The sequence below is a fragment of the Heptranchias perlo genome, chromosome 15, assembly GCF_035084215.1.
Source record: "Heptranchias perlo isolate sHepPer1 chromosome 15, sHepPer1.hap1, whole genome shotgun sequence".
NCBI lineage: Eukaryota > Metazoa > Chordata > Chondrichthyes > Hexanchiformes > Hexanchidae > Heptranchias > Heptranchias perlo.
The window spans coordinates 37,562,001-37,586,552 of NC_090339.1; the positions used below are offsets into that span (position 1 = coordinate 37,562,001).

The 24,552-nt window shown below is 45.3% G+C and overlaps 1 protein-coding gene across 1 annotated transcript; it reads right to left on the reverse strand.

Annotated features, from left to right (window-relative positions):
• Nucleotides 1-713: 713 nt before the first annotated feature.
• LOC137332802 (S-antigen protein-like) lies at nucleotides 714-21,480 on the reverse strand. Its single transcript, XM_067996737.1, has 7 exons — nucleotides 21,366-21,480; nucleotides 16,810-16,929; nucleotides 12,979-13,025; nucleotides 11,112-11,164; nucleotides 6,427-6,488; nucleotides 4,480-6,320; nucleotides 714-1,013 (listed from the first exon to the last, which is right to left on the reverse strand). Exons 1-7 carry the CDS (start codon nucleotides 21,478-21,480, stop codon nucleotides 714-716), a joined length of 2,538 nt encoding a protein of 845 aa, XP_067852838.1.
• Between the last annotated feature and the right edge of the window lie 3,072 nt (nucleotides 21,481-24,552).

Here is a 24,552-nt window from a genome sequence, read left to right on the forward strand (position 1 = left end):
AGCTACCTGCCAATACCTCTGCCTAACCTACAGGGGATGCACCACAAAGAAGCAGTAGAAAGAGAAAGACTGAGCAATTGTAATTCACCAAGGGTATACACAAGAGTGTTTGATGAGCTGTCATGTTGTTAATTTATACTTTTTTTTGTAATGTCACATTAAATTTGATAATTATCATCACCACTGCCACGTCTTTGCCATTATTGAGCCCCTTTTGTAATTCGGCCTTTCATGTGCTTCATCATGAATGCCAAGACACAATGCCATCTATTGGGCATGTGTGCAATGTATGTATGCGTGGTTGAAGGGCTGTTTTGTGCAAAGGGAGGGCATTGGTGGTGGTGATGGTAGTTTCAGGCGGCCTGGGTATTTCAAAGTCTTCAATTTGCACATCTCATTATGGGAACCTGTTAGAGATGAGGGAATCCCTGGCATCAAGGACAGTAATGTGCGCCGCTGCTCTGGTGATGGGTTCCCCATCTTCATTTTCCTCCTCCTCCTCATCCTCTTCCTCTTCCTCAATGTTGCCGCCAGATGAGGATGCTTGATGAGCGCATTCGACCTCCTCCATCCTTAACCCTCTCCACTGCACTATGTTGTGCAGGACACAGCACATTCTGATTATTATGCACACCCTCGCTGGCGAGTATTGAAGGGCTCCCCCAGATCTATCCAGGCACCTGAAGCACATCATCAACATTCCTATGACTTGCTCAGTGACAAACCTGGTAGTGATGTGGCTCTGCTGTGCCTTGTTGGTGGGGTTTCTCACAGGTGTCAATGAGCCACGTCTGCAGGCGGTATCCCTTGTCTCCAAGGAGCCAGCCCTTAAGTCTGCCTTCTGTGTAGAAGAGAATATTGGACTCACGCAAAATCATTGAATCATGACAGCTGCCAGGGAATCTGGTGCGCACCTGCAGAAATCTCTTCTGGTGGTCGCACACCAGCTGTGCATTGATGGGGTGGTATCCTTTGCAGTTTATGTCCTGGCTCATGTGGAGGTCCTCGGATTGCTACATGTGTGCAATCAATTGTGCCCTGCACCTGTGGGAAGCCAGCCAGAGAGTTGAAACCCACTGCCCTCTCAGTCTGGCTGATGTCGTCACGGGGGAAGTTGACATAGTCAGATGCCCTGGCAAACAAGCCATCTGTCACCTGTCGTATACACTTATGTGCAGACGACTGAGACACCCTGGAGATGTCACCAGTGGAGCCCTGGAAGGATCCAGAAGCCAAGAAATTGAGGGCAGTGGTGACTTTAACTGCAACAGGCAATGCTTGGCCACCAGGCCCAGCCAGAAGCAACTCTTCACGAAGGAGCCTGCAGATGTCTGTGAACACCTGCCAACTCAATCTCAGCTTGCGTAGGCACTGTTCCTCAGAGAGGTCCAGGAAGCCCAGCCTCTGCCTGTAGACCCTCTCACGTGGGTAGTGCCTTCTGTGACTTCGGCCCCTCCATTGGTCCCCTCTCTGCTCTTCTCCAGGTCCCTGTTGCTTACCTCTGTCTTGTGCAACTGCAGAACCCAGAACTGCACGCCATGCTTGCCGTGGATGGTAATGTGCCTCCTCCTCAGATGTACTGTGGAATACATCCATTGCACCCCCCCCCATCCTGATCTTGTCAGTTTGAGGGGCTCCAAAATGTAGGTAAATTTGTCTGAACACAAGAATTCTGTCTCAACAAAGAAATCTCAGTCTAAACACAAAGAACTCCCAGACAGACGTTTGTCTGAGAAAACTGAGTGCCAGCTGAAATACCTCACCTTTTATTCACGTGTCAATCACTGGTTTAAAGGTCCAAATGAGCTTCGACTGCAACTCGCCTCCATTTCAATGGCGTGTTTGAGAGGCCATGGGAGACACATTCAGGAATTGTTAAATCTGTTTCTGTTGCAGAATCCACAAAATGTAGCTAAAGTGTTTCAACTACCTGAATTGGCCCTTTAAATATCAGCACACTGGCTTTAAGTGGGGACGGGATTTCTGGGTTTCTGTTGTGGGCACATCCCAACGCGCCTGGGTGAAACCCAGAAGTGGGCGCGTTGGAGCCAGGATGCGGTCCCCTTCCAAAAAGCTGCTACTTTAACCTCCCACCCGCCCCCAACCCATCCGTTTTTGGGGGTTAAAATTACCCCCATAATGGCAGTCAGATTTTTAAACAGGAAGCTGTGAAGACAAGTGTTGCCAAGTCTTAGAAGGTTAGAATGAAGGAAAATAATTTGAAGTTATTTTGTTTAAGTCAAGCAAATCACCCCACTGATGTGGTGGAGCAGATCATGTTCATTATTTTGCATTATTATGCAAAGGCAAGTTGTACTGGTTGAATTGAGTGAGTCCAATCATAACTTGCTCTGTTCACCTGATGTCAAAAAAGCAACTTAACATATCTGGCCTTGTCTTACCAAGTGCTTACGTGGCCTGCTCTTGAAAAGATTGCCGAGGCGCATGTTTCGGAATGTGAGAAAGATACGAATATCAGTTCTGATCACAAGAGTGTCCTATTGTTACTCCCCAGGTTGTGCTGTTGTATAGTTAGATTTAGGAAGTACAGGCACACACCTAAAAAGGGAGTGACCAGCACCACTGTACCCAAGAGAATATTAAAGGCAAGACCCTAAAATTGTAACAGTTCCCAAACTTGATAATAATGTTGTGGGGAAGTGCTGATTGGATGCCAAGGCACCTGCGGCTTCCTCATTGAGTGGGGAAGGATAAAAAATTAGGGGTTCAGTTATTACCAGATTGGTTTTGTGCCTCTCCTAGTAGCTGCTTCATTTTGGTATTGCCAAACCTGGGAGCTTCCTGTACGCATCCGTCAACCACACTTGGGGGAGACAAGCAAAACAGCTGGGCAAGATTTTACTAACTATGGTTAGTAATTTGTTTCAGTTTCTCCCTTCCTCTCAGGTGCTGACATGCTGGGGAGAAGCTCCAAAGTCACCAAAAGCTGTCCACTACCTTGCTTAACTGGTCATTCTTGCTATCTGCCTGCAGGCTATTCTACCAATCTTGTCCCTGTCCAACAGCCACACACATACAGGTTCCAGCAAGGGTCAGGAGATAACAATCTTGCTGATTTTTTCACCCTTCTAATCCCAAGAGCACCCAAGCTGCTGCCGAATCTGAGATCAACAAATTCAGCGCTGATTGGGGAATAACCCTGGGACTGGTTTGGTCTGTATGATGATGCTTTTACCAACCAAATCATTGGGAGAGCTACATCCCAGTTTAACTTAATCGCTATAACCTTGCTACACCAATACCTTAATTGCAAGAGCTCCAAACCGGAAGAAAATAGCATTCTCACAACTAGTATTCGACACCCCCACCTGCATGTGAAAATGGCACCACCACCCCAACACCTGTCATTTTTATGAATGAAAAGCTTTTATTTGTCAATCAGTAAAGGAAGTGGCTCTGAAAGGGCTATAAGAGATTGTCAAGTACAAGAGAGCAGGCAATTCAATCTATTCTTAAACAGCAATTGAATGAGGGGCCATGTTCCAGTGAGAGTGAAGGAGGGGAAAGGAAAAGGATCATTAAGTACACAGAATGACTGGTAGTTGCTCAAATCTGAAGTTTTTTATTGAAAAGGAAGGACATTGTTTCCCCCTCCCCCCCAAAAAATACACAAACAATAATTATCAATGGAGTTTTGGGAATTGAGTCCACTGTGTTGAGTTAGTCATCACAGGCCACTCAGCCTTTCCTCCAGGAGTCTGCTTGTCAGTCCAAAAGTAAGATTGGGTGACTGCATCCTACACATCAGAATGAACAAGCTGTTAATCAAATCAGGGAAGAGGCCACACCTCAGCTAGAATTTTATTGTGGCATAGATGTATTTAGTTCAACTCCTTTCATTGTTTCAATCATTTAAAAAATCTTTTAGTTTGTGATAAATACATTTATTTTCAGTTTTTCTGTTCCACCTTCCACGACTTTACCCAATTGCCCAAATTTAATCTGTGAGCCTAGATAGTGAGTGTCAGCAGCCTATTCAACTTTGGAAAGCATCATAGAAAATTTAGTCTTGTCCTTATACAAATGCTTGCACACACACATACCCAGCATGGGTCATTGGATCAGGACTGATTCTTTTATTTTCCCTCAGAGGCACTGAGGATAATAGGAGTATGCCCACTGCTGCCCTGGCTGAGATCAGCTGAATTAGCAGACTAGTAAGTGAACCTGAGGCATTCTTGAACTGTAGGGCATAGTGATACATCAGGCAGTGCCTTAACCCAATTTGACATGTGGGAGCTTTAAAAAATGGTTCATTTTAATGTACTTTTGTGCTCATCAGTTGCTGCAAAATGTATCATACGGGCCCCCACACTCCCCACCCTCCTCTCCCCAACTGCGCTCCCGCGCCCCACCACCCCCCGAGGCACTGAAGACTGTATCATTCCCAGGTATTGTACTGCCTATCACCCCAGACACTGCAGGTCCTTTTACCCCAGACACTGCAGGTCCTTTTACCCCAGACTCTGCAGGTCCTTTTACCCCAGACGCTGCAGGTCCTTTCACTCCAGACACTGCAGGTCCTTTCACCTCAGACACTGCAGGTCCTTTCACCTCAGACACTGCAGGTCCTTTCACCTCAGACACTGCAGGTCCTTTCACTCCAGACACTGCAGGTCCTTTCACCTCAGACACTGCAGGTCCTTTCACCTCAGACACTGCAGGTCCTTTCACCTCAGACGCTGCAGGTCCTTTCACCCCAGACGCTGCAGGTCCTTTCACCCCAGACACTGCAGGTCCTTTCACCGCAGATGCTGCAGGTCCTTTCACCCCAGACACTGCAGGTCCTTTCACTCCAGACACTGCAGGTCCTTTCACCCCAGACGCTGCAGGTCCTTTCACCCCAGACACTGCAGGTCCTTTCACCGCAGATGCTGCAGGTCCTTTCACCCCAGACACTGCAGGTCCTTTCACTCCAGACACTGCAGGTCCTTTCACCCCAGACGCTGCAGGTCCTTTCACCCCAGACACTGCAGGTCCTTTCACCTCAGACACTGCAGGTCCTTTCACCCCAGACACTGCAGGTCCTTTCACCTCAGACACTGCAGGTCCTTTCACTCCAGACGCTGCAGATCCATTCACCCCAGACACTGCAGGTCCTTTCACTCCGGACACTGCAGGTCCTTTCACCCCAGACACTGCAGGTCCTTTCACCCCAGACGCTGCAGGTCCTTTCACCCCAGACGCTGCAGGTCCTTTCACCCCAGACACTGCAGGTCCTTTCACCGCAGATGCTGCAGGTCCTTTCACCCCAGACACTGCAGGTCCTTTCACTCCAGACACTGCAGGTCCTTTCACCCCAGACGCTGCAGGTCCTTTCACCCCAGACACTGCAGGTCCTTTCACCTCAGACACTGCAGGTCCTTTCACCCCAGACACTGCAGGTCCTTTCACCTCAGACACTGCAGGTCCTTTCACTCCAGACGCTGCAGATCCATTCACCCCAGACACTGCAGGTCCTTTCACTCCGGACACTGCAGGTCCTTTCACCCCAGACACTGCAGGTCCTTTCACCCCAGACGCTGCAGGTCCTTTCACCCCAGACACTGCAGGTCCTTTCACTCCAGACACTGCAGGTCCTTTCACCCCAGACGCTGCAGGTCCTTTCACCCCAGACACTGCAGGTCCTTTCACTCCAGACACTGCAGGTCCTTTCACCCCAGACGCTGCAGGTCCTTTCACTCCAGACACTGCAGGTCCTTTCACCCCAGACGCTGCAGGTCCTTTCACCCCAGACGCTGCAGGTCTTCTCACTTCAGACACTGCAGGTCCTTTCACCCCAGACGCTGCAGGTCCTTTCACCCCAGACGCTGCAGGTCCTTTCATCCCAGACGTTGCAGGTCCTTTCACCCCAGACGCTGCAGGTCCTTTTACCCCAGACGCTGCAGGTCCTTTCACCCCAGACGCTGCAGGTCCTTTCACCCCAGACGCTGCAGGTCCTTTCACCCCAGACACTGCAGGTCCTTTCACCCCAGACGCTGCAGGTCCTTTCACCCCAGACGCTGCAGGTCCTTTCACCCCAGACGCTGCAGGTCCTTTCACCCCAGACGCTGCAGGTTCTTTCACCCCAGACGCTGCAGGTCCTTTCACCCCAGACGCTGCAGGTCCTTTCACCGCAGACGCTGCAGGTCCTTTCACCCCAGACGCTGCAGGTCCTTTCACTCCAGACGCTGCAGGTCCTTTCACCCCAGACGCTGCAGGTCCTTTCACCCCAGACACTGCAGGTCCTTTCACCCCAGACACTGCAGGTCCTTTCACCCCAGACACTGCAGGTCCTGTCGCTGCCCAAGGGGTTGTCACTGCAGATCAAACCTGGGATTATATTTGTTCAAATTTGGATTCACCCAGAATCCAGTGGTGTTCACATTCAGATTCCCTTTAAACAATTACTTTGATAGTTCTAACGACAGGAAGGAAGCTTGCATGGCCGTACAAATGACTGCACGCTTCTAGCGATAGTTGGGCGCCTGTAAATAAAAAACAAATAAAGAATTGACTTTCAGCATCTGTTGCCATGCAATCTGAGAAAATAATTTAAGGAAGGGAGAATGTATCCGTCAGATAATCAAGGACTGCCTGAAACTCAACTTCATTAAATGACTGAATTTGTGTCGGCTCCTGTAGTGTACAAGGTGTGTGCCGGAGTTACCTGTGAACCAATCCAGCCATGGAACAACTATCCACATGCTCTGGTTCTTTCCATTATCAAGAAATCCACGTGAAGGGCTAGGGCCCAGAGTCTGATAAGATTATGTGAGATGATGAGGAAAATTAAGGAGTTTGTCTGTTGGTGCAAAGTTGTGGAATCCATCCAATATTAATGGAGCAGATTCAAACCAGCAGCAGCCCCAGGGTATCACAATGTAAACAAGGCAGATTCCCAGACCAGCAGCCCCAGGGTATCACAATGTAAACAAGGCAGATTCCCAGACCAGCAGCCCCAGGGTATCACAATGTAAACAAGGCAGATTCCCAGACCAGCAGCCCCAGGGTATCACAATATAAACAGGGCAGATTCCCAGACCAGCAGCCCCAGGGTATCACAATGTAAACAAGGCAGATTCCCAGACCAGCAGCCCCAGGGTATCACAATGTAAACAAGGCAGATTCCCAGACCAGCAGCCCCAGGGTATCACAATGTAAACAAGGCAGATTCCCAGACCAGCAGCCCCAGGGTATCACAAAATAAACAGGGCAGATTCCCAGACCAGCAGCCCCAGGGTATCACAATGTAAACAGGGCAGATTCCCAGACCAGCAGCCCCAGGGTATCACAATATAAACAGGGCAGATTCCCAGACCAGCAGCCCCAGGGTATCACAATGTAAACAAGGCAGATTCCCAGACCAGCAGCCCCAGGGTATCACAATATAAACAGGGCAGATTCCCAGACCAGCAGCCCCAGGGTATCACAATGTAAACAGGGCAGATTCCCAGACCAGCAGCCCCAGGGTATCACAATATAAACAAGGCAGATTCCCAGACCAGCAGCCCCAGGGTATCACAATATAAACAGGGCAGATTCCCAGACCAGCAGCCCCAGGGTTTCACAAAACCATTTCTTCTCGAAGTGCAACAAAATCAAGGAATATCACTGTAAGACAATGGACATTTTCCTATGTTTACCCCTAAGCCCAAAAATTGTGAAAATCGACATTTTCCTATGTTTATCCCTAAGCCCAAAAAACTGTGCTCCCAGTATCTGAAGTGCGGAGCATGGCGATCAGTGCATCCTATTCACGGCATTCCCAAATTTCTGGCCATTGGTTTTAATTCTTCAATCTGCTTTCTGAGTGAGCAACCTCCATGCAGGGTGGAGTGTCCCAATTCCAGGGCTCTAGTGTCAGCATCAACACTTTTACATCATGTACAGCACAGGTTAGATACAGAGTAGTACTCACTAAACATTGTCCCAAATAGCCCTTCCAGGTCAGGGTTAGAAACAAAATGCAGCTCACTCTACACTGACCTATCAAGTACTCTCAGGTCAAGTATAGTAAGGGGTCTGTTGGTTGCAGAGCAAATCTCCCTCTACACTGTCCTATCAAACACACCTAGAGCATAAAGATTACACAGATAAATATAGTTTAGGGATGTTATGCTACCCATCTTGGTCATTCTTCCATATAAATCTATAATCAGATTTAATATGAAATTATTGCTAAGTACTTTTTCACAGATAAAGAGCCCTTCAAACTGAACAGTGCTAGAATGTATTAGAGGGCTTCTGTTGAGGAATATTTAAAGGGGTTGGACAGAAATATCTGTTTACTAGATTTCCTTTGTATAGTGCTTTATTGTTCTTAAAGAAAGGTTTTTACATGACTCCCTCAAACACCCCAGAAAAAGTACAGCATGGGTTAGATACAGAGTAAAGTTCTCTCTACATTGTCCCATCAAGCACTCCACAGTCTATAGATTAGTCGAGAGGTAAAGCTCCCTCTATGCTGCCCAACAATATGTGTTAATCCTTAGCTTTAGAAGAGTGCTTCCTATGCATCATCGTCAATTTATCCATTCTTCACACCAACCATCTTTGTAGAAACTCTTAGTGAGACACCTAAGTGCCAATTATTGCTGAGTAGTGGACAGTTATGTGCTGCAGACTCAAGGACTGGGTTGAGATTATCCCAAAAGATTTCACTTAGGACCTTTTAGGCACTAGAGAAAAGAGATTTTCATCCCATCGGCTGGATTAAAAAAATAAAAGGACAATATTCTCAACAACTGTGCTGCCTTGTTCCTGACATCCATTTAACTACAAGTTGGATGGAATATCTGTCTCTCAGGCTCTGAGCAGCCATTGGATTACAGAATATTCTACAGCAGTGGAAATCTATTAAAGAGGCACAATCGCCATGAAAGATTGTTTAGCCAAAGGCAGGTATATGGAGTTAGATCACAGATCAGCCATGATCTTATCAAATGGCGGAGCAGGCACGAGGGGCTGAATGGCCTACTCCTGTTCCTATGTTCCTATGTAAACCCATTCTAGATTGTGGAGAGCAAAGACCTATAATGTTGAGTGCAGTAAGCACCATGATGCCATTTGACTAGATTTATGTCATAGCATTTTATGTTTGAGAGAAAGTTTCACAGAGTAATTTTTCACAGATAAAGATCCCTTTAAACTGAACAGTGATGGGATGCATAATGGGGCCTCTGGTGCGGAATATTTAAAGAGGATTGTACAGAAGTACCTGGTTACTGTGGGTGGGATCCCTATTTAGAGTGCTTTATTATATTTAAAGAAAGGTTTTTATTGTGTTCAGTAAAGTTTCCACACTTTCATGGGTTTGGCATGTTAGGTGCTACAACCTGTAATGTCAGCCTAGATCAGTTGGTACCACTCTTGCCTTTGAGTTCAAAGGTTGTGGGATCAAGCCCCATTTCAGGACTTGAGCACATAATTTAGGCTGACACTTCAACACAGCACTGCGGGAGTGCTGCATTGTTGAAGATGTTGTCCTTAGGAAGTGATATTAAAGTAAATCTTGATCTGTCTACTGCAGTTGTTCGATTACATATTAAAGATCCTATGGTATTATTTGAAGAGCAGGAAATACTCCTGGTGGCTTGGGCCAATATTCCTCTTTCAACCAGCATCATGCAAACCAAAAGCAGATTAACTGGTCATCCATCTTATTGTTGTTGTGTGCAAAATGGTTGCTGGGTTTGGCTGCATAACACTTCAACGTAATTCATGGTGTGTGAAGTGCTTCGACATATTTCAGAGATGTGTAAAGGTGCTATATAAATGCAAGCATTTCATTCACATTATATCTTACTTCCAGTTACAAACAGTGAGAATCTTACAGAGCTCTGGATATTTCATTAGCAGTATTATTGAGAGCTGGCAGAGTCAGAACCTTTTCTTTTATGAGAAGGTTCAGAACAGTTGAGGAGGATTGAACTGGGGTTTGCACACTGAGCAAGGGGGGATAGGCAATGTGCGGCCTATAGGGACATTGGTGTGAGAAATGAAAGGCTGGCATTTCTTTGGTCATTTGATGGTCCTGGGACCCCTTTTAGGTGTGGCTGATGTCAAAAAGATTACAAGGAGGGCAGGAGTGCAGTGGATCTTCAGAAAGGAATTCTACACATCATGGTGTTTCCCCAGTTCCACTGGCAGCCTCTACATCATTTACTTGGTCTGGCTAATATCCCATAATAGCCTTGCCCACGTGCTTCTGGGGACTTGTGCTGCACCACATTTGCTGGAAAGAATAGGTTAAAGACAAGCAGACAGAAAAGCACCCATTTACTATGAGGGAGGGCCTCCGCTGTTTTTCTTGCTTTCTCCAGACTCTGAAGCAACCAAACCAATGAGTGTGTTTCCAGTTTAACCCTGTGCCAACTCTTGTCACACCCCTGCTATAAATAGGAAGCTGTTTTTTTCATGGGAAAGCACAGGGTGAAAGGTTAAACAAACACTTGAAGTGAACAGTGCTTCCTTTAAAGAGGCAATATGTGCCTTCAAAAGGACACTGACTTTACTTTCACATAAGGCTGGCTAGATCTTACAGCGGGAATAGCAGAATGTACGTGTGTAAAATACAAATGTGCATGTACATGGTTTAATGCAAATCTGTATAATTTGCATGATCTCTGGTGTACTCCCACCGATGAATTGAATTTTTTTTTGATCAGAATAAAGTGCTTTTTTTTTCATTTTTCTCTTAATTTTTTTCCCTGACAGTCCCAGATTCAACCCTTGATCTGTGTAGAGTTAACCAATTTCAATCACAGCATCAATAAGGACACTCTATGGTAAACACAGCCATCCCTGTGGGGGGCCCATGCTCAAAGGGAATGCGATTTGGAGACTTCTGGCTGAAGTGTTGTAGCCCAGTAGCCATCCCACACTGCACTCAAGTGCAACTCCCCAGTGGCAATGTGGGATCATTGGATTTACCCTTTAATTTCACCAACAGCATTCCTGTGATAGGGAGCAGAAAAGTCAGCCAGGGTCCCCGCTTTGATCCCTATTCAGTGAACCCTGCCGGAAAGTGCATGTCTGGATGGCAGGTGAAGACAGGATTGCACTTGGTTTTGATGTCCCACATGGTTCAATAGTCTGCGGAGACTCACTGTCTAGGCTGAGCTATGAAGAATGGTCCAAGAAGAGTCATCACCTTCAGAAACTGAGGGAGTAAACAAAAAAAATTGAAATAATACATAATTTTAAAAAGTTTAATATGTAAAACAGCAGAGGAGGAAAACGAAACCGAACTTTCTGGTAAATGTGGCAGTTTGGTGGAGTAAAGTATTGGTGACCTGATCACTCGAGGCCAACTCGACTCATCAAGCAACTGAGTGTCAGTCTCACAGTTGTACAGAGGGCACAGAAAAGAATCAGAGGAAAAATCACCCTCTGGCTGCCAGCTTACACAGCAGTTAACCCAAACTGATGGGACCATGTAGAGGAAGCTCTGCATTTTTAGTGTATGGGGGTCTCGGTTTTCATCATATATAGAGGGTCTCATTTTTTTTACACATGGGGGTCCTTGATTTTTTTTTGTGTACACGTAGGCTCTTGCATTTTATTTTGTGTATGAGGCTCACTTTACTACATAATCATATGTGGCCCACTCACTGATTTTGACACATGTATCCAATGCTCAGCTCCAAAAGGTTGAACATTCCTACTGTAGTTGACCTGGGAGTGCTTAAATTTTGGAACTGAATAATAAGGTAGAAAAAGCTACCTCATCCAACAAACATGAAAAATTTATTCCAAAAAATATTTGAATTAAATGAAAGAAAGGAATCCAAGCTCACATGACCCCCAGGTAGAACACATTGACCCATAGTGCTGCGGGCTGATGTGGAGTAAAGCTGTGTCCCATCTTTCAGTTCTATGTGCTTTGACTCTAAATTACTTCTTTACAAAGTCTTTAGTCAGCGACCAGTGGGGGAGGGTTCTCTAACCTGCCTCTGAAAAGATGCTCAGTGTGTAGGAATCAGATGCCAGTGTTTACACTGTGCTGAAGGATCCTGGGCCTGTGGGCTTGCTACCCACCACTAAGCTTGGCTTCTCTGAGAGGAGTGAATTAAGAGGGACTCAGTGTCGATTACAGTGTTTGCACTGCTCACATTAATCTGGATTAGTGATAATCCCAGATTTAGAGCTGGCACAGCGGAAAGGGGTTTTGAAGAGAGATTCTCAATGAATACGTTGATCAAGGCTTGGTGTTTGATCTGGGATCTAGGGCTTGCAAAGTCAAAGCTGATGAAAGATGGGCCTAGGGTGGAAACAGAGGCTCAGCCAAGACCTCCCCTTACTGACACTAGAACTGCTGAAACTAGATACACATCTGACTGAACAAATAGCTCAATGTGTGTCACAGATTGGGCTCCCTAATCAGGGAGCAGTCACAGGAATTCACAGCAAGAAGTTAAAGTACTTCAAGCATCTTCAATCCAGCCTTGCAAATTTTGTTCTCAATCAAGGATTTCTATACAGATTGCTCTAAACTAACCCAGGGTGCGAATGTCTCAATTAAAAGATGTTAATTACAGTAAAATGCTTCCTGTTGCAGTATGAAAGTCTTACTCAGGGTCAGTGTGAGAACGGTAAGCAAATTCAGAATCACCTGAACCCAAACTTGAGCCTTGAGCCTTGATTTTAACTCGAGGCAAGAGGTCAGCGTGCGGGCATCAGGGCAAACGGCAGGCCCAGGCCTTTTTAGCGCCTGGGCCTCATTACCATAGTGCAAGCCTATGGGGTGAGGACGGTGGGCAGAGGCAGGGCGAGCGCAGCAGAAGGCCGCCACTGGGGAACCTACGGGAACGGACCTCGGCAGTCACGTGAGTGGATCGGGGATGGACGCAATTGCCATCGGGGAGGGGAGGAAGCCCAGAGCAGGGAAGGCCCAAGGTTTCATTGTGGGGCTTGGAGGAGCACTCCTGCTCATTCTGGTCCACAAGGAAACTGTAAAAAACAAAATGAACTTACCTTCTTGGCCCTTTTCTGGGCCCACTGCTCCTTGGCGCCTGGTTTTCCTGGCGAGGCAGGCACCAGGTGCAAAACACGACGCAAGAATCATATCAGGGTCTGAATGGCGTCATCAAGCTCCCAACTTTTGCGTGTCGATGAGGTCCTCATCTGTCTGGGGCGAGGGCCTCACACGTTGGCCAAAATGTGCATAATGCGAAGTAGACGTGGATCTGGTGGGCAGGATGCTGCTCCAATTTTAACACCTCACACGCTCTGTTCTCGTCACTTGACAGTAGCTAACTAAACACAGATCAGGAATCCATCGATACAAAATGCTACTAACTAGACCGGGTTATAGGTACCTCCAACTTATACACAATGTATATATGAACCTTTGCTTGGGGTCATGGTGAGAACCTGAGGAAAATTCAGAATTTTCTCTACCAACTTGATTTTCTTTTACAACTGAATGTTTAGTGCCCTATAGAATGAGGGTTAAAGATTAAGTGACCCAAGATCCAACTGTGTTTGAGTCACAGAAACACAGCTAAACCTCAAATAGCTGAATCTCTGTATTTCACATGCCTTTATGGATGCCATTCCACATTATAAGCACGAGTCAAATAAGAAGGCCTCCAGGCCTGGAGAGCACCACTGCTCTGGACTTAGTAAGATAACGGGCTGGATTCTTCTCCATGATCTCCTCTGAAATAGAGCGAGATAGCGGCAAAGAATAAGGCAAAATTGGGCAGTGAGGCCTACCAACTCCTCATCACCCTGAGCTTCATTTCCATGCTTCTACCCTTGCCAGGACCATTTCTGGCCACCCCTTCCTCACCAGCTGCATGCAAATGCCGGCAGTTGAGGGACAGGGCCCAGGTCTCCAATTCATTTCCTTCTTGTCTGCCACAGTTACCGCCGCTTCCCAGGATCCACATGCAGAAAGTAGCCATGGCCTACAAGGTTGTAGGTCTCTTGATCTTCAGGGCTCTGCTGCCCCTTTAAATGCTTTCTGTAGCATACTGAGGCACGTTGTCGGAGTAGAGTATGAGGGAGCTTCATTGTGCTTCTGTTCCATGCTCCAGCTGACCTGGACTGATCAACAGGATAATGTGGAGGAAGCTCTGCCCTACTCTACATTTAACCCATGGTTTACCTGACCCTACAAGCGCTTTATACTGACACAATGTTCCATTCCCCAACCTTAACATCCATCTCCTTAATAAGTGCCAAATTCATAAAAAAGAAGTTTTAAACTGGCTAAGAAAATGCAGCGGTAGGCATGATTGCTGATACAGTGATAATGCGACAAAGCAGTTTTACATTCCTCTGTACAAGAGCCTAGTAACTGGCCTGGCAGGAACTGTATCATTGTACTGTTGCCATGGCATTAGGACTATCAGGAATTCTGTACAATTCAAGTGCAGTGACTCGGTCCATTGGAATTCTATACCAGAATCAGCTGTTTGTTTACCTGCAGTCAACTGTTCAATAAAGAATCCCACATACTACAGGACAACCTATGGACATTCTGAACATTTTTCTAATTATTTTCTCCTCTTCTTTCATGAAGTTGTGGACTCTGGTATCTCTGGCATATCTCTGGTACCTCTGCTACCCTGCCTATCCAGCCATTCTTCATGTTTGAGCCTTGACAATGAGAATTGACATTCTATCTGATCATGGGGGTGGGATATCACAGCAAAATCCAATCCTGTTCTAATATCATGTTCACATAGGCACATTTAACTAGTAGCTCACTGCCATGTATCCATTATTCTGTACATAAATTATCCACTCCTAATTTAATTCCACTTGTAACTCACTCCTGGGTATCTGTTATTCTATACATAAACCATCAGAACCCCTTGATTAGTTTCCAAGTGTTACTCTCTGGTATCCATTGTTTTGCATTTAAATCACCTGAACCTCTCAATCAGATTCCAGCCTGTAACTCAGTCCCAGGTATCTATTATTCTATTTATATAAACTATCCAAACCTGTAACTCATTCCTGAATATATGTTATTCTCCCTTTGTTAAGTGGAACACGGGTGCAAAGAATTCAGTGTAGGGGGCCGCTGGAGGCTGGCACCAAAAAGGTACGTTTTAAAAAAAATACTTAACTGAACGTGCAGCCGGGAGGAGCAGGAGTGGTCCTCACAGCTTGATATTAAAACTGCGGGCTACTGCCAGCCATCACATGCCCCTCACTCCCAATCCCTCCCAATTGCCTCTTCCGTCACCCCGGACTCACTTTAGGTCTTAGGCTGGTGTCCCAACTGGCCAATCTTGCTACCTCCCTGCAACCAGCGAGTTGTCTCTGGGGCTATGACTGGTGCCCGCAGCTCGGCAGCACAATACTAATGAGGCTGGCGGAACCATTTGCCATGTGGCGATTAAGCGCTGCATCCAGATCGTGCCTGAATTCTAGGCCATTAAGCGATATTGTCTGCTTTGCTCAAGACCCAGAGGACCCTCATTAACTAACAGGATAAACTGTGCTGGCTCCATGTGTGCTGTAAGCTCTTCCATAAGTGATTCACTGCTGTGTTTAAACCATGCAGGCTATTTAGGCAGTGAGTATCGAGGAGGGGATTGACACCAGCTGGCAGAGAGTAGCTGAAATGGTAAAGCTCCTCAATCAAAGGACGATGGAATGAAGTGCTCCTGTTAGTGTACAATCCAATCCAATTGACAATCTTTCAACTAATGGGGAATCAATGAAGAGCAATGGACCCCGCTGATGTGTCCATTCGTTACTTACACATGACAGCAGCACAGCAGCGCACATACTCGACTTGTTATAAACTGATAACCAAATTAGTCAGTATACTTCACTCCCACATCAGAAAATCAGGTCCATGCAATCATTTCAGAAAGGATGGAGCTCTTTTATTTTCCAGAGATACTGCATGCTGACCTCTCAGCTGAAATCTCTGATCTTGGACAGTGTGAGAGTGAGAGAGGGAAAAAGAGAAAATGTGAGGGAAAGAGTGAGAAAGAAAGTCAGAAAAAGGAGTGAGAAAGGGACACAGATAGAAAGAAGTGCACAGGGATGAATTCTCCTCCACAATCCCGCCCAAAATCAGGTGGGATAGCTGCGGAGAATGAGGGAAAATTTGGGCATTTGCCTCACTGCCCAATCTGGATTTCCTCCCCCCCACTCAAATGCGTAGGCATGCCCAGGTTTTAAGATAACACTGTGCATTGCTGCCATGACAAAACATTTTCCCTGTGTCCCCTAAAATGTGGCAAGCAGCAAACACCAAGAACGCTGCCAACACAAGATGTCAACGCTGCCAATGCATGCCGCCTTTTCGCAAACTCACTAAGGCAGTTGCCGGCGCGGACACGATGGGCCGAATGGCCCCCTTCTGTGCTGTATCTTTTCGATGGTTCTATGGTTCTATGGCACTTGGATGAGCCACAACTCTCAATTGTTTTTCCAACATCTGTCCATTTTCACTCCGCTTGCAGGAGAAAGAAGCACCTAACTCGTTCTAGTGCCTGCCAACAGAATGGCATCAGCTATCATATGACCCTTGACTCCAAATGAGAAGAAGGTCCTGGAGAATCTGGGCAAGGAGGCAATAGATGGAGTGTGGAGGGAGAGGTCAATGGCCTCTCTCAAACCTGTAGATAGTAACATCTTTTCTTTTATATTCTTCATCTCCTTATTCACTCACTTTTTCATTTTCCGAAGCAGGACTTCACTGCAGCATACCCTCTAGCCAGAAGGTTGCAAATCCTCCAAATCCACCCACACTTGCTTCCTTCACTCATGCTTTATGCTTCATCAAGTGCTCCCTCCTGCAATTTAACAACTGAACTCCTCCCCCCCACCAACCCCCAGAGTGGATGTATCTGTGCTGCTTCTTGCCACTGTAGAAGTGGATGATGCAGGATGATGTAAGGTGCTTGCTTGAGGCTGCACGTTGTGCTCTGCCACCTCCTCCTTTTGGGGAATCTACAGGAGTGGAAGAAAAACAGATTTTACAATGATGGCAGTAAGACATCTTTGCAAAAGAGCTTACCTAGCAAGAATTTTTCTGGCAGTGTGTGGGTTGTATATTCCCAAGTTCTCTGGAAGTATGTGGGTTGTATATTCCCAATTTCTCTGGCAGTTTGTAGGTTGTAAATGCCCAAGTTCTCTGGCAGTGTGTGGGTTGTATATTCCCAAGTTCTCTGGCAGTGTGTGGATTGTAAATGCCCAAGTTCTCTGGCAGTGTGTGGGTTGTAAATGCCCAAGTTCTCTGGCAGTGTGTGGATTGTAAATGCCTTTGTTCTCTGGCAGTGTGTGGGTTGTAAATGCCCAAGTTCTCTGGCAGTGTGTGGATTGTAAATGCCTTTGTTCTCTGGCAGTGTGTGGATTGTAAATGCTCAAGTTCTCTGGCAGTGTGTGGATTGTAAATGCCTTTGTTCTCTGGCAGTGTGTGGATTGTAAATGCTCACGTTCTCTGGCAGTGTGTGGATTGTAAATGCCTTTGTTCTCTGGCAGTGTGTGGATTGTAAATGCCTTTGTTCTCTGGCAGTGTGTGGGTTGTAAATGCCCATGTTCTCTGGCAGTGTGTGGGTTGTAAATGCCTTTGTTCTCTGGCAGTGTGTGGGTTGTAAATGCCTTTGTTCTCTGGCAGTGTGTGGGTTGTAAATGCCTTTGTTTTCTGGCAGTGTGTGGGTTGTATATTCCCAAGTGCTCTGGCAGTGTGTGGTTGTAAATGCCCAAGTGCTCTGGCAGTGTGTGGTTGTAAATGCCCAAGTTCTCTGGCAGTGTAGAATACATAACACCCTGTTGCCTGCCTGTGTAGTGAGGTCGCAATTTACAACCTTGGGAAACACACAAATTTTTATCCCAAAGAATCTGAGAGTTCTAATCCCTAGAGAAACCAGCAGAAATATATCTCAACATTTACCCATAATCCATTAGCATTAAATTGCTAAATCACATCCAAAGACGCTTCCCTCCCCGGGCCTAAAACTGGAGGCTCAGTAAGTACTGAGTTAGCAAACGTTACTCAAAGGTTAAATGCACCATTTGGTGTAGTACTGAGTCATACAGATGATGAAGCTTCCTAGGCAATGCTGAATTAGACGATCTCACCAAGGACAGCAGTTGAGGTGAGATAGTTGACCTCAGAATCCCTGAGTTGGGAAGGGGAGAAATAATCAGCCAAAGACCCCTGTTGGAAAGTGCATGTGTGTGGATACCAGGTGAGGACAGATTTTGGCAATGATGCCCCCCATGATAAAATAACCTGCTGACACTCACTGACTAGATGTACACATGAAGATTGGTCACTTGACTGAGGTAGCAGAAGGCAGCCAGCTTCCAATGAATGTTACTAAAGCAAGAGTCAACATTTTCAGGCAAAGAGGGGAGAATACTGGAGGGAGAGCAATTTTTCCTCTCTTCTCCCAAAGGTACTGACTCTTGCAGAATTTGGGCTTCATGGGTGCTGACACCTATCCAGTATCTCATCCAAATGGCTATTCTTGATCGTTCATCGTCGCTGGCTCAAAATCCTGGAACTCCCTACCTAACAGCACTGTGGGAGAACCTTCACCACACAGACGGCAGCGGTTCAAGAAGTCGGCTCACCAACACCTTCTCAAGGGCAATTAGGGATGGGCAATAAATGCTGGCCTTGCCAGCGACGCCCACATCCCATGAATGAATAAAAATAAATATGTGAGCCTAAATAGGGAGGATTGGCAGGCTATTAAACTATGACAAGCATCACAGTCAAGCCCAATTCTTTTCTCAGCCAACATCCATGTATCATTTTGCAGCCAGCATCACTGGATGGCAGGAAACCTGACTGATCAGCCCAGAGACCAATTCTAATGTTCAAATTGACATTCTGGTTGAGATCACTAACTCAGCAGAGATTAAGCTTTGAACCTGGGACCTTCCTGGTCTTTATGAGTCAGTGCCACACTGAGCCATTAAGGCAGTCAGTAAAGAAGCTTGAAGATCCATACAGGAGTGATTGTGAAGCGAGAATGCAACACTGTGTAATCTGGACTGTAAATTTAGTCAAATTGTCTAATCTGAAATAAACATATTTACTTAACAGAAATTGAAGCTTTAAGTCCACAGGATACAAAGGGCTTAGATAGAAAATCATTTGGCTATTGAATTTCTATTTGGTTAACATGACCTGTTGGTTCCAGGATTCTGCTGGTTAATCGATTATAATTGATGAATCAATGGTAAACTGAGTTACTGATTGATTTACCTCTCCTCTGTCCAGGCACCATGGCACGTCTTGTGTATGGTAAGCACAGTTAATGAGATGATTTAATCATTCACTCTATGCATTGTTTCATTGTCAGCCTGGGCTTTAATTCAGAGCTAAGCAGTGATGGAATGTTGTGCTTGGAAAAGTATGTAGCACGATTGAGCTGGATTTCATGTGGAGTGAACGAGGCAGGATTTATGTGGAATTAATGAACTGGGATTCACAGAGAAAGACAGATGTGGGAGACAATTTGGCCTAAGCATCTCATCTCTTTCTGTAGAAATCTACAATTCCCTATCACAGAATCCAATTGTCTCTTAAATAATTCCAGAATTTTTACTTCCAGTACCTTACCTGAGAGATCATGTCAGGTACTGCTCACTCTTTGTGTGGTAAAGTGCTTCCTGACATCAGTCCCAAATTTGTCTTTTTACCAATTTTAGTCTATGTCCCCATGTCCTACATTTAAGGTTTTATGTGAAATAATCCTCAGGATTAACTTTTTCTATTCCACTTAGTATCATGTATATCTCTTTAAGGTTTCCTCTTATTCATCTTCTTTCAAGCTGAAGAATCCAAGTTTTTCTAACCTTTCTTCATAACTTAGTGCTCTGACACTAAGGATGGAGCTTGTGTCCTTCTCTGCCGCACTTCCAGGACTTGCATGTTTCCCTAGTGCCTTGGTGACTAGAACTGAATGTACGTATTGAAGTGCAGCTTGACCAGCACGAAGGATTTAAACGCTACTGATTTGATATTGTAGCTCAGCATACTGTTTGCTTTGTTGACTGCTGCTCCACAATGGCTGGGCAGGGTAAGTATTGAGTGTACTATCACTCTTAGACTCTTTCAGTCTCTTGACTAGCTGGTTTCACACCATTCATTGAGTAAATGTCCCTCATTTTTTCTTTCATTGTGTTAAACTTTTCACTTATCTGCATTGAATTTAATCTACCATAATTCTCCCACTTGCAAATGTTGTTTAGGTCCTTCTGTAGTTCCTTCAATGCTCCGTCAGACCTTAACCATTCCTTTCCTTTGCAATTTAATATATCTGCAAATTTGAGCACTCTGCATTCTTTTTTCAGAATTTAGGTCATCAATGTAGATTAGAAACAATAGGGGCCCTCCGCTCAGTACTCAGAGTTCTCAGTCTGATATTGCTCCCCTAACTAATACCTAATGCTTCCTCTTTCAGCCAATATCCACCTTCAAATTTTACCTAAGACATCTGCTGCCTTTAGCTTGAGCAGCAACCTTGCATGTGGAACCTTATCAAAAGGCTTTCTGAAAGTCTAGGTACATTACATAATAGAGCTTTCCAGTTGGGTTATCAGTTCATCAAAAAGTCAAGAAGTTGGTCATGTAGAATATCGCCCTTCTAACATTGTATTGGCTGCCACTCTAGCCCAATTCTGGACACCATACTTTAGGAAGGATGTCAAGGCCTTGGAGAGGGTGCAGAGGAGATTTACTAGAATGATACCAGGGATGAGGGACTTCAGTTATGTGGCGGGACTAGAGAAGCTGGGTTGTTCTCCTTAGAGCAGAGAAGGTTAAGGGGAGATTTAATGGAGGTGTTCAAAATTCTAAAGGGTTTTGATAGAGTAAACAAGAAGAAACTGTTTCCACTGGCAGGAGGGTCAGTAACCAGAGGACACAGATTTAAGATAACTGGCAAAAGAACCAGAGGGGAAATGAGAATTTTTTTTATGCAGCGAGTCTTTCAAAAGGGAATTGGATAAATATTTGAAAATGAAAAATTTGCAGGGCTATGGGAAAAGAGCAGGGGAGTGGGACTAATTGGATAGCTGTTTCAAAGAGCCGACACAGTCATGATGGGCTGAATGGCCTCCATCTATGCAATATAATTCTATGATTCTAGCCATTGGAGACTTTTTCAATACTCCCCTTTGACTCCCCCAACATCCTAAGTTTTGCTAGGGCTTCATGTTGCCATACTTGGTCAAATGTTGCCTTGATGTTGAGGGCAACTACTCTCACCTCTCCTCTGGCATTCAGCCATGTATCTGTTTCTGGATCAAGGCTGTGAGCAATCACCATGACAGCAACATGATAGGGTCATCCAGTTTTATAGAGTTGCTGGCCTCCCCAAAATGCAAGGTTCAATAGATGGCAAGTATGTAGCATTGCTAGCTCTTACAGTTAACCAGCTCAACTTCCTTAACAGAAAGGGCTACCACTCGCTGATTGTACATGACAGCATGCAAAGAATCCTTCACATCAAAACCAGCTGGACCTTGCCCTGATACATTCATCCTTGTGGCTGTCTAATGTTTCATAGGAATGCCATAGTGACTGTAGAGGAGTGCATCCACTAACCTGGCACCTGCACTGTCCCACCAACCTTGCCATCTACCAGAGTGAAGGGTTCCTTGTGCATCTATCAACTTTAGAGGTTATAACTGTTTTGATGTCCATGGTGCCCAAGGGAAAAAAGGAATAGTGTGTTATCTTGCCCATTCTCATCAGGTGATTGAACTTTTACCGGCACTGATCTGCAGTTCAGGGGGGTGAGACAGATGCTGCCACTCTCTTCCACATTCCCCATGAGACATTTCTCTGCAGTTTCCTCCCATGGGCACTCAGAAACATTTCCCCACCTTGGCTGCATCTAATGCAGGAGCATCTGAAGGTTATTCTCATTAAAATTGTGCCTCCTTCTAATATCCTGCTCCCTTCTTTGGATGCCTCTGCCTGTTCCTTCACTTGAAGGCATGCTTTAAAAGAGGCTCAAAATCCCACATTAGCCATCCATTACAGCTACCCGACAGCCAATTCACTGACCTAGATACTTTCCTACTTATCTGCTGCTTCCCCTTTCTCCTGCTGCTGCAATCTTCAGCCATTCTTGGCTTTTCAGTGACTGTAGTTTAATTTCCTCCCTCCAATTCATTAGTCCTGTTTTACATGGCATTTGCACTACTAAACCGTCAATGGATATTTAAATGATCTTGCCCCCGCAATGTACAACAGGATTAGCACTGGACAGCATTGGCAGGCACATGTCCTGGCTCAGGGGTGCAACTCAGGAGTAAACGGCACCATGAAATTCCGGTGCCAGGATTTGCTGCCACCAAACACCCTTTCTCACTCTCAAGTAATGGCCTTTTCCTCACCAGCAGTTTGACATGCTCCCAAATGTCAGCTCTGTCTGATGTGGGGAGCTAACTGCCCGCATCCTCTACCAAAAGGAGCTGGCACTGAATCGTATTCTAATACCTTGCAGTTCTGGACGAGTATGAATGAGTTGATTTTTACCCAGTCTGTACTTCAGTGGTTACAGCCGCTGGCACTGTTGATGAAACCTCTTTGAATTGATAGCCACGTGTTTGTATTGAGTAATTCTGTTTACATTGGATTAGTGGGGTCTTATATCCACAAAAAAAACAACTGTCATTCTTTGACAAGGGAGTGGGTCTAAATGAAAGATAGGAGGCTCTGGATAAATCAAAGCAGAAGGCAGCTGATCCCAGAAAGGAAAGAAATGCAATCTACCAGTGTCAAAAAAAAATTTCAAATGCCAAAGAACATAAGAACATAAGAAAAGTCAATCTTAGCCGTAGCAAGATGTTTTTTCCTGGAAGACTCTGAACACTTAGTGAGACGTGAAGTGTTTGTGTTCCTGTCCAAAAGGGCTTCTGCCTGAGATTTCATCTCTCAGGTAATTTGTCCCACCATCTAAGGTGTCACCTTTCTCACCTGCATGTCCTTGCACAATTCAAATGCAATTGCAATGCAGTTTTTCAAAACTAAGAAGCTATTGGGTTACAAGGTGAAAATGAATTGAAGTAAAGTACCTATCCAATAGTCTTTGCTTTCTTCTGTACTCTGAAGCAAAAAGAAGGCAAAAGAAGGAATAATTTTGCATTAGAAACTGCGGCTGATTTGTCAAGGCCATCCATTGGTGACACCTTAACACAGTAACAAGAATACATAAGAACACAAGAACATAAAAAATAGGAGCAGGATTAGGACATATGGCCCCTCGAACCTGCTCCACCATTCCATAAGATCATGGCTGATCTTCCACCTCAATTCCAATTTCCCGCCCTATCCCCATATCCCTTGGTTCCCTTAGTGTCCAAAAATCTATTGATCTCAGTCTTGAATATACTGAACGACTGAGCATCCACAGCCCTCTGGGGTAGAGAATCCCAAAGATTTACAACCTTCTGAGTGAAGAAATGTTTCCTCATCTCGTTCCTAAATGGCCAACCCCTTATCTTGAGACAATGGCCCCTATTTCTAGACACACCAGCCAGGGGAAACAACCGGTCAGCATCTATCCTGTCAAGCCCTCTAAGAATTTTATACATTTCAATATGATCACCTCTCATTGTTCTAAACTCCAGAGAATATAGGCCCATTCTACTCAATCTCTCCTCATAGGACAACCCTCTCATCCCAGGAATCAATCTGGTGAACCTTCGTTGCACCCCCTCAAAGGCAAGTATATTCTTCCTCAGGTAAGGAGACCAAAACTGTACACAGTACTCCAGATGTGGACTCGTCAAAGCCCCGTATAATTGCAGCAAGACCTTCTTACTCTTATACTCCAACCCCCTTGCAATAAATGTTAACATACTATTTACCTTCCTAATTGCTTGCTGTACCTGCATGCTAACTTTCTGTAACAAGGACACCCAAATCCCTCTGACTACCAACATTTCTTAGCCTCTCACCTTTTAAAAAGTATTCTGCTTTTCTATTCTTCCTACTAAAGTGGATAATTTCACATTTCCTCATATTATACTCCATCTGCCACCTTCTCGCCCACTCACTTAACCTGTCTGTATCCCTTTGTAGCCTCTTTACGTTCTCCTCACAGCTTACTTTCCCACCTAGCTTTGTACCATCAGCAAACTTGGATACATTACACTCGGTCCCCTCATCTAAGTCAGTGTTATATATTGTAAACAGCTGAGGCCCAAGCACTGATTCTTGCAGCACCCCACTAGTTACAACCTGCCAACCCGAAAATTACCCGTTTATCCCTACTTTCTGTTTTCTGTCCATTAACCAATCCTCAATCCACGCTAATATATTACCCCCAATCCCATGAGCCCTAATCTTCCGTAATAACCTCTTGTGTGGCACCTTATCGAATGCCTTTTGAAAATCCAAATATGTCCAAATACATTCACTGGTCTCCCCCTTATCTACCCCGCCAGTTACACCCTCAAAAAACTCTAATAGATTTGTCAAACACGATTTCTCTTTCATAAAACCGTGTTGACCATGCCTAATCATATTATGATTATCTAAGTGCCCTGTTACTATTTCCTTAATAATAGATTCTAGCATTTTCGTACAGGAAACATACTTGA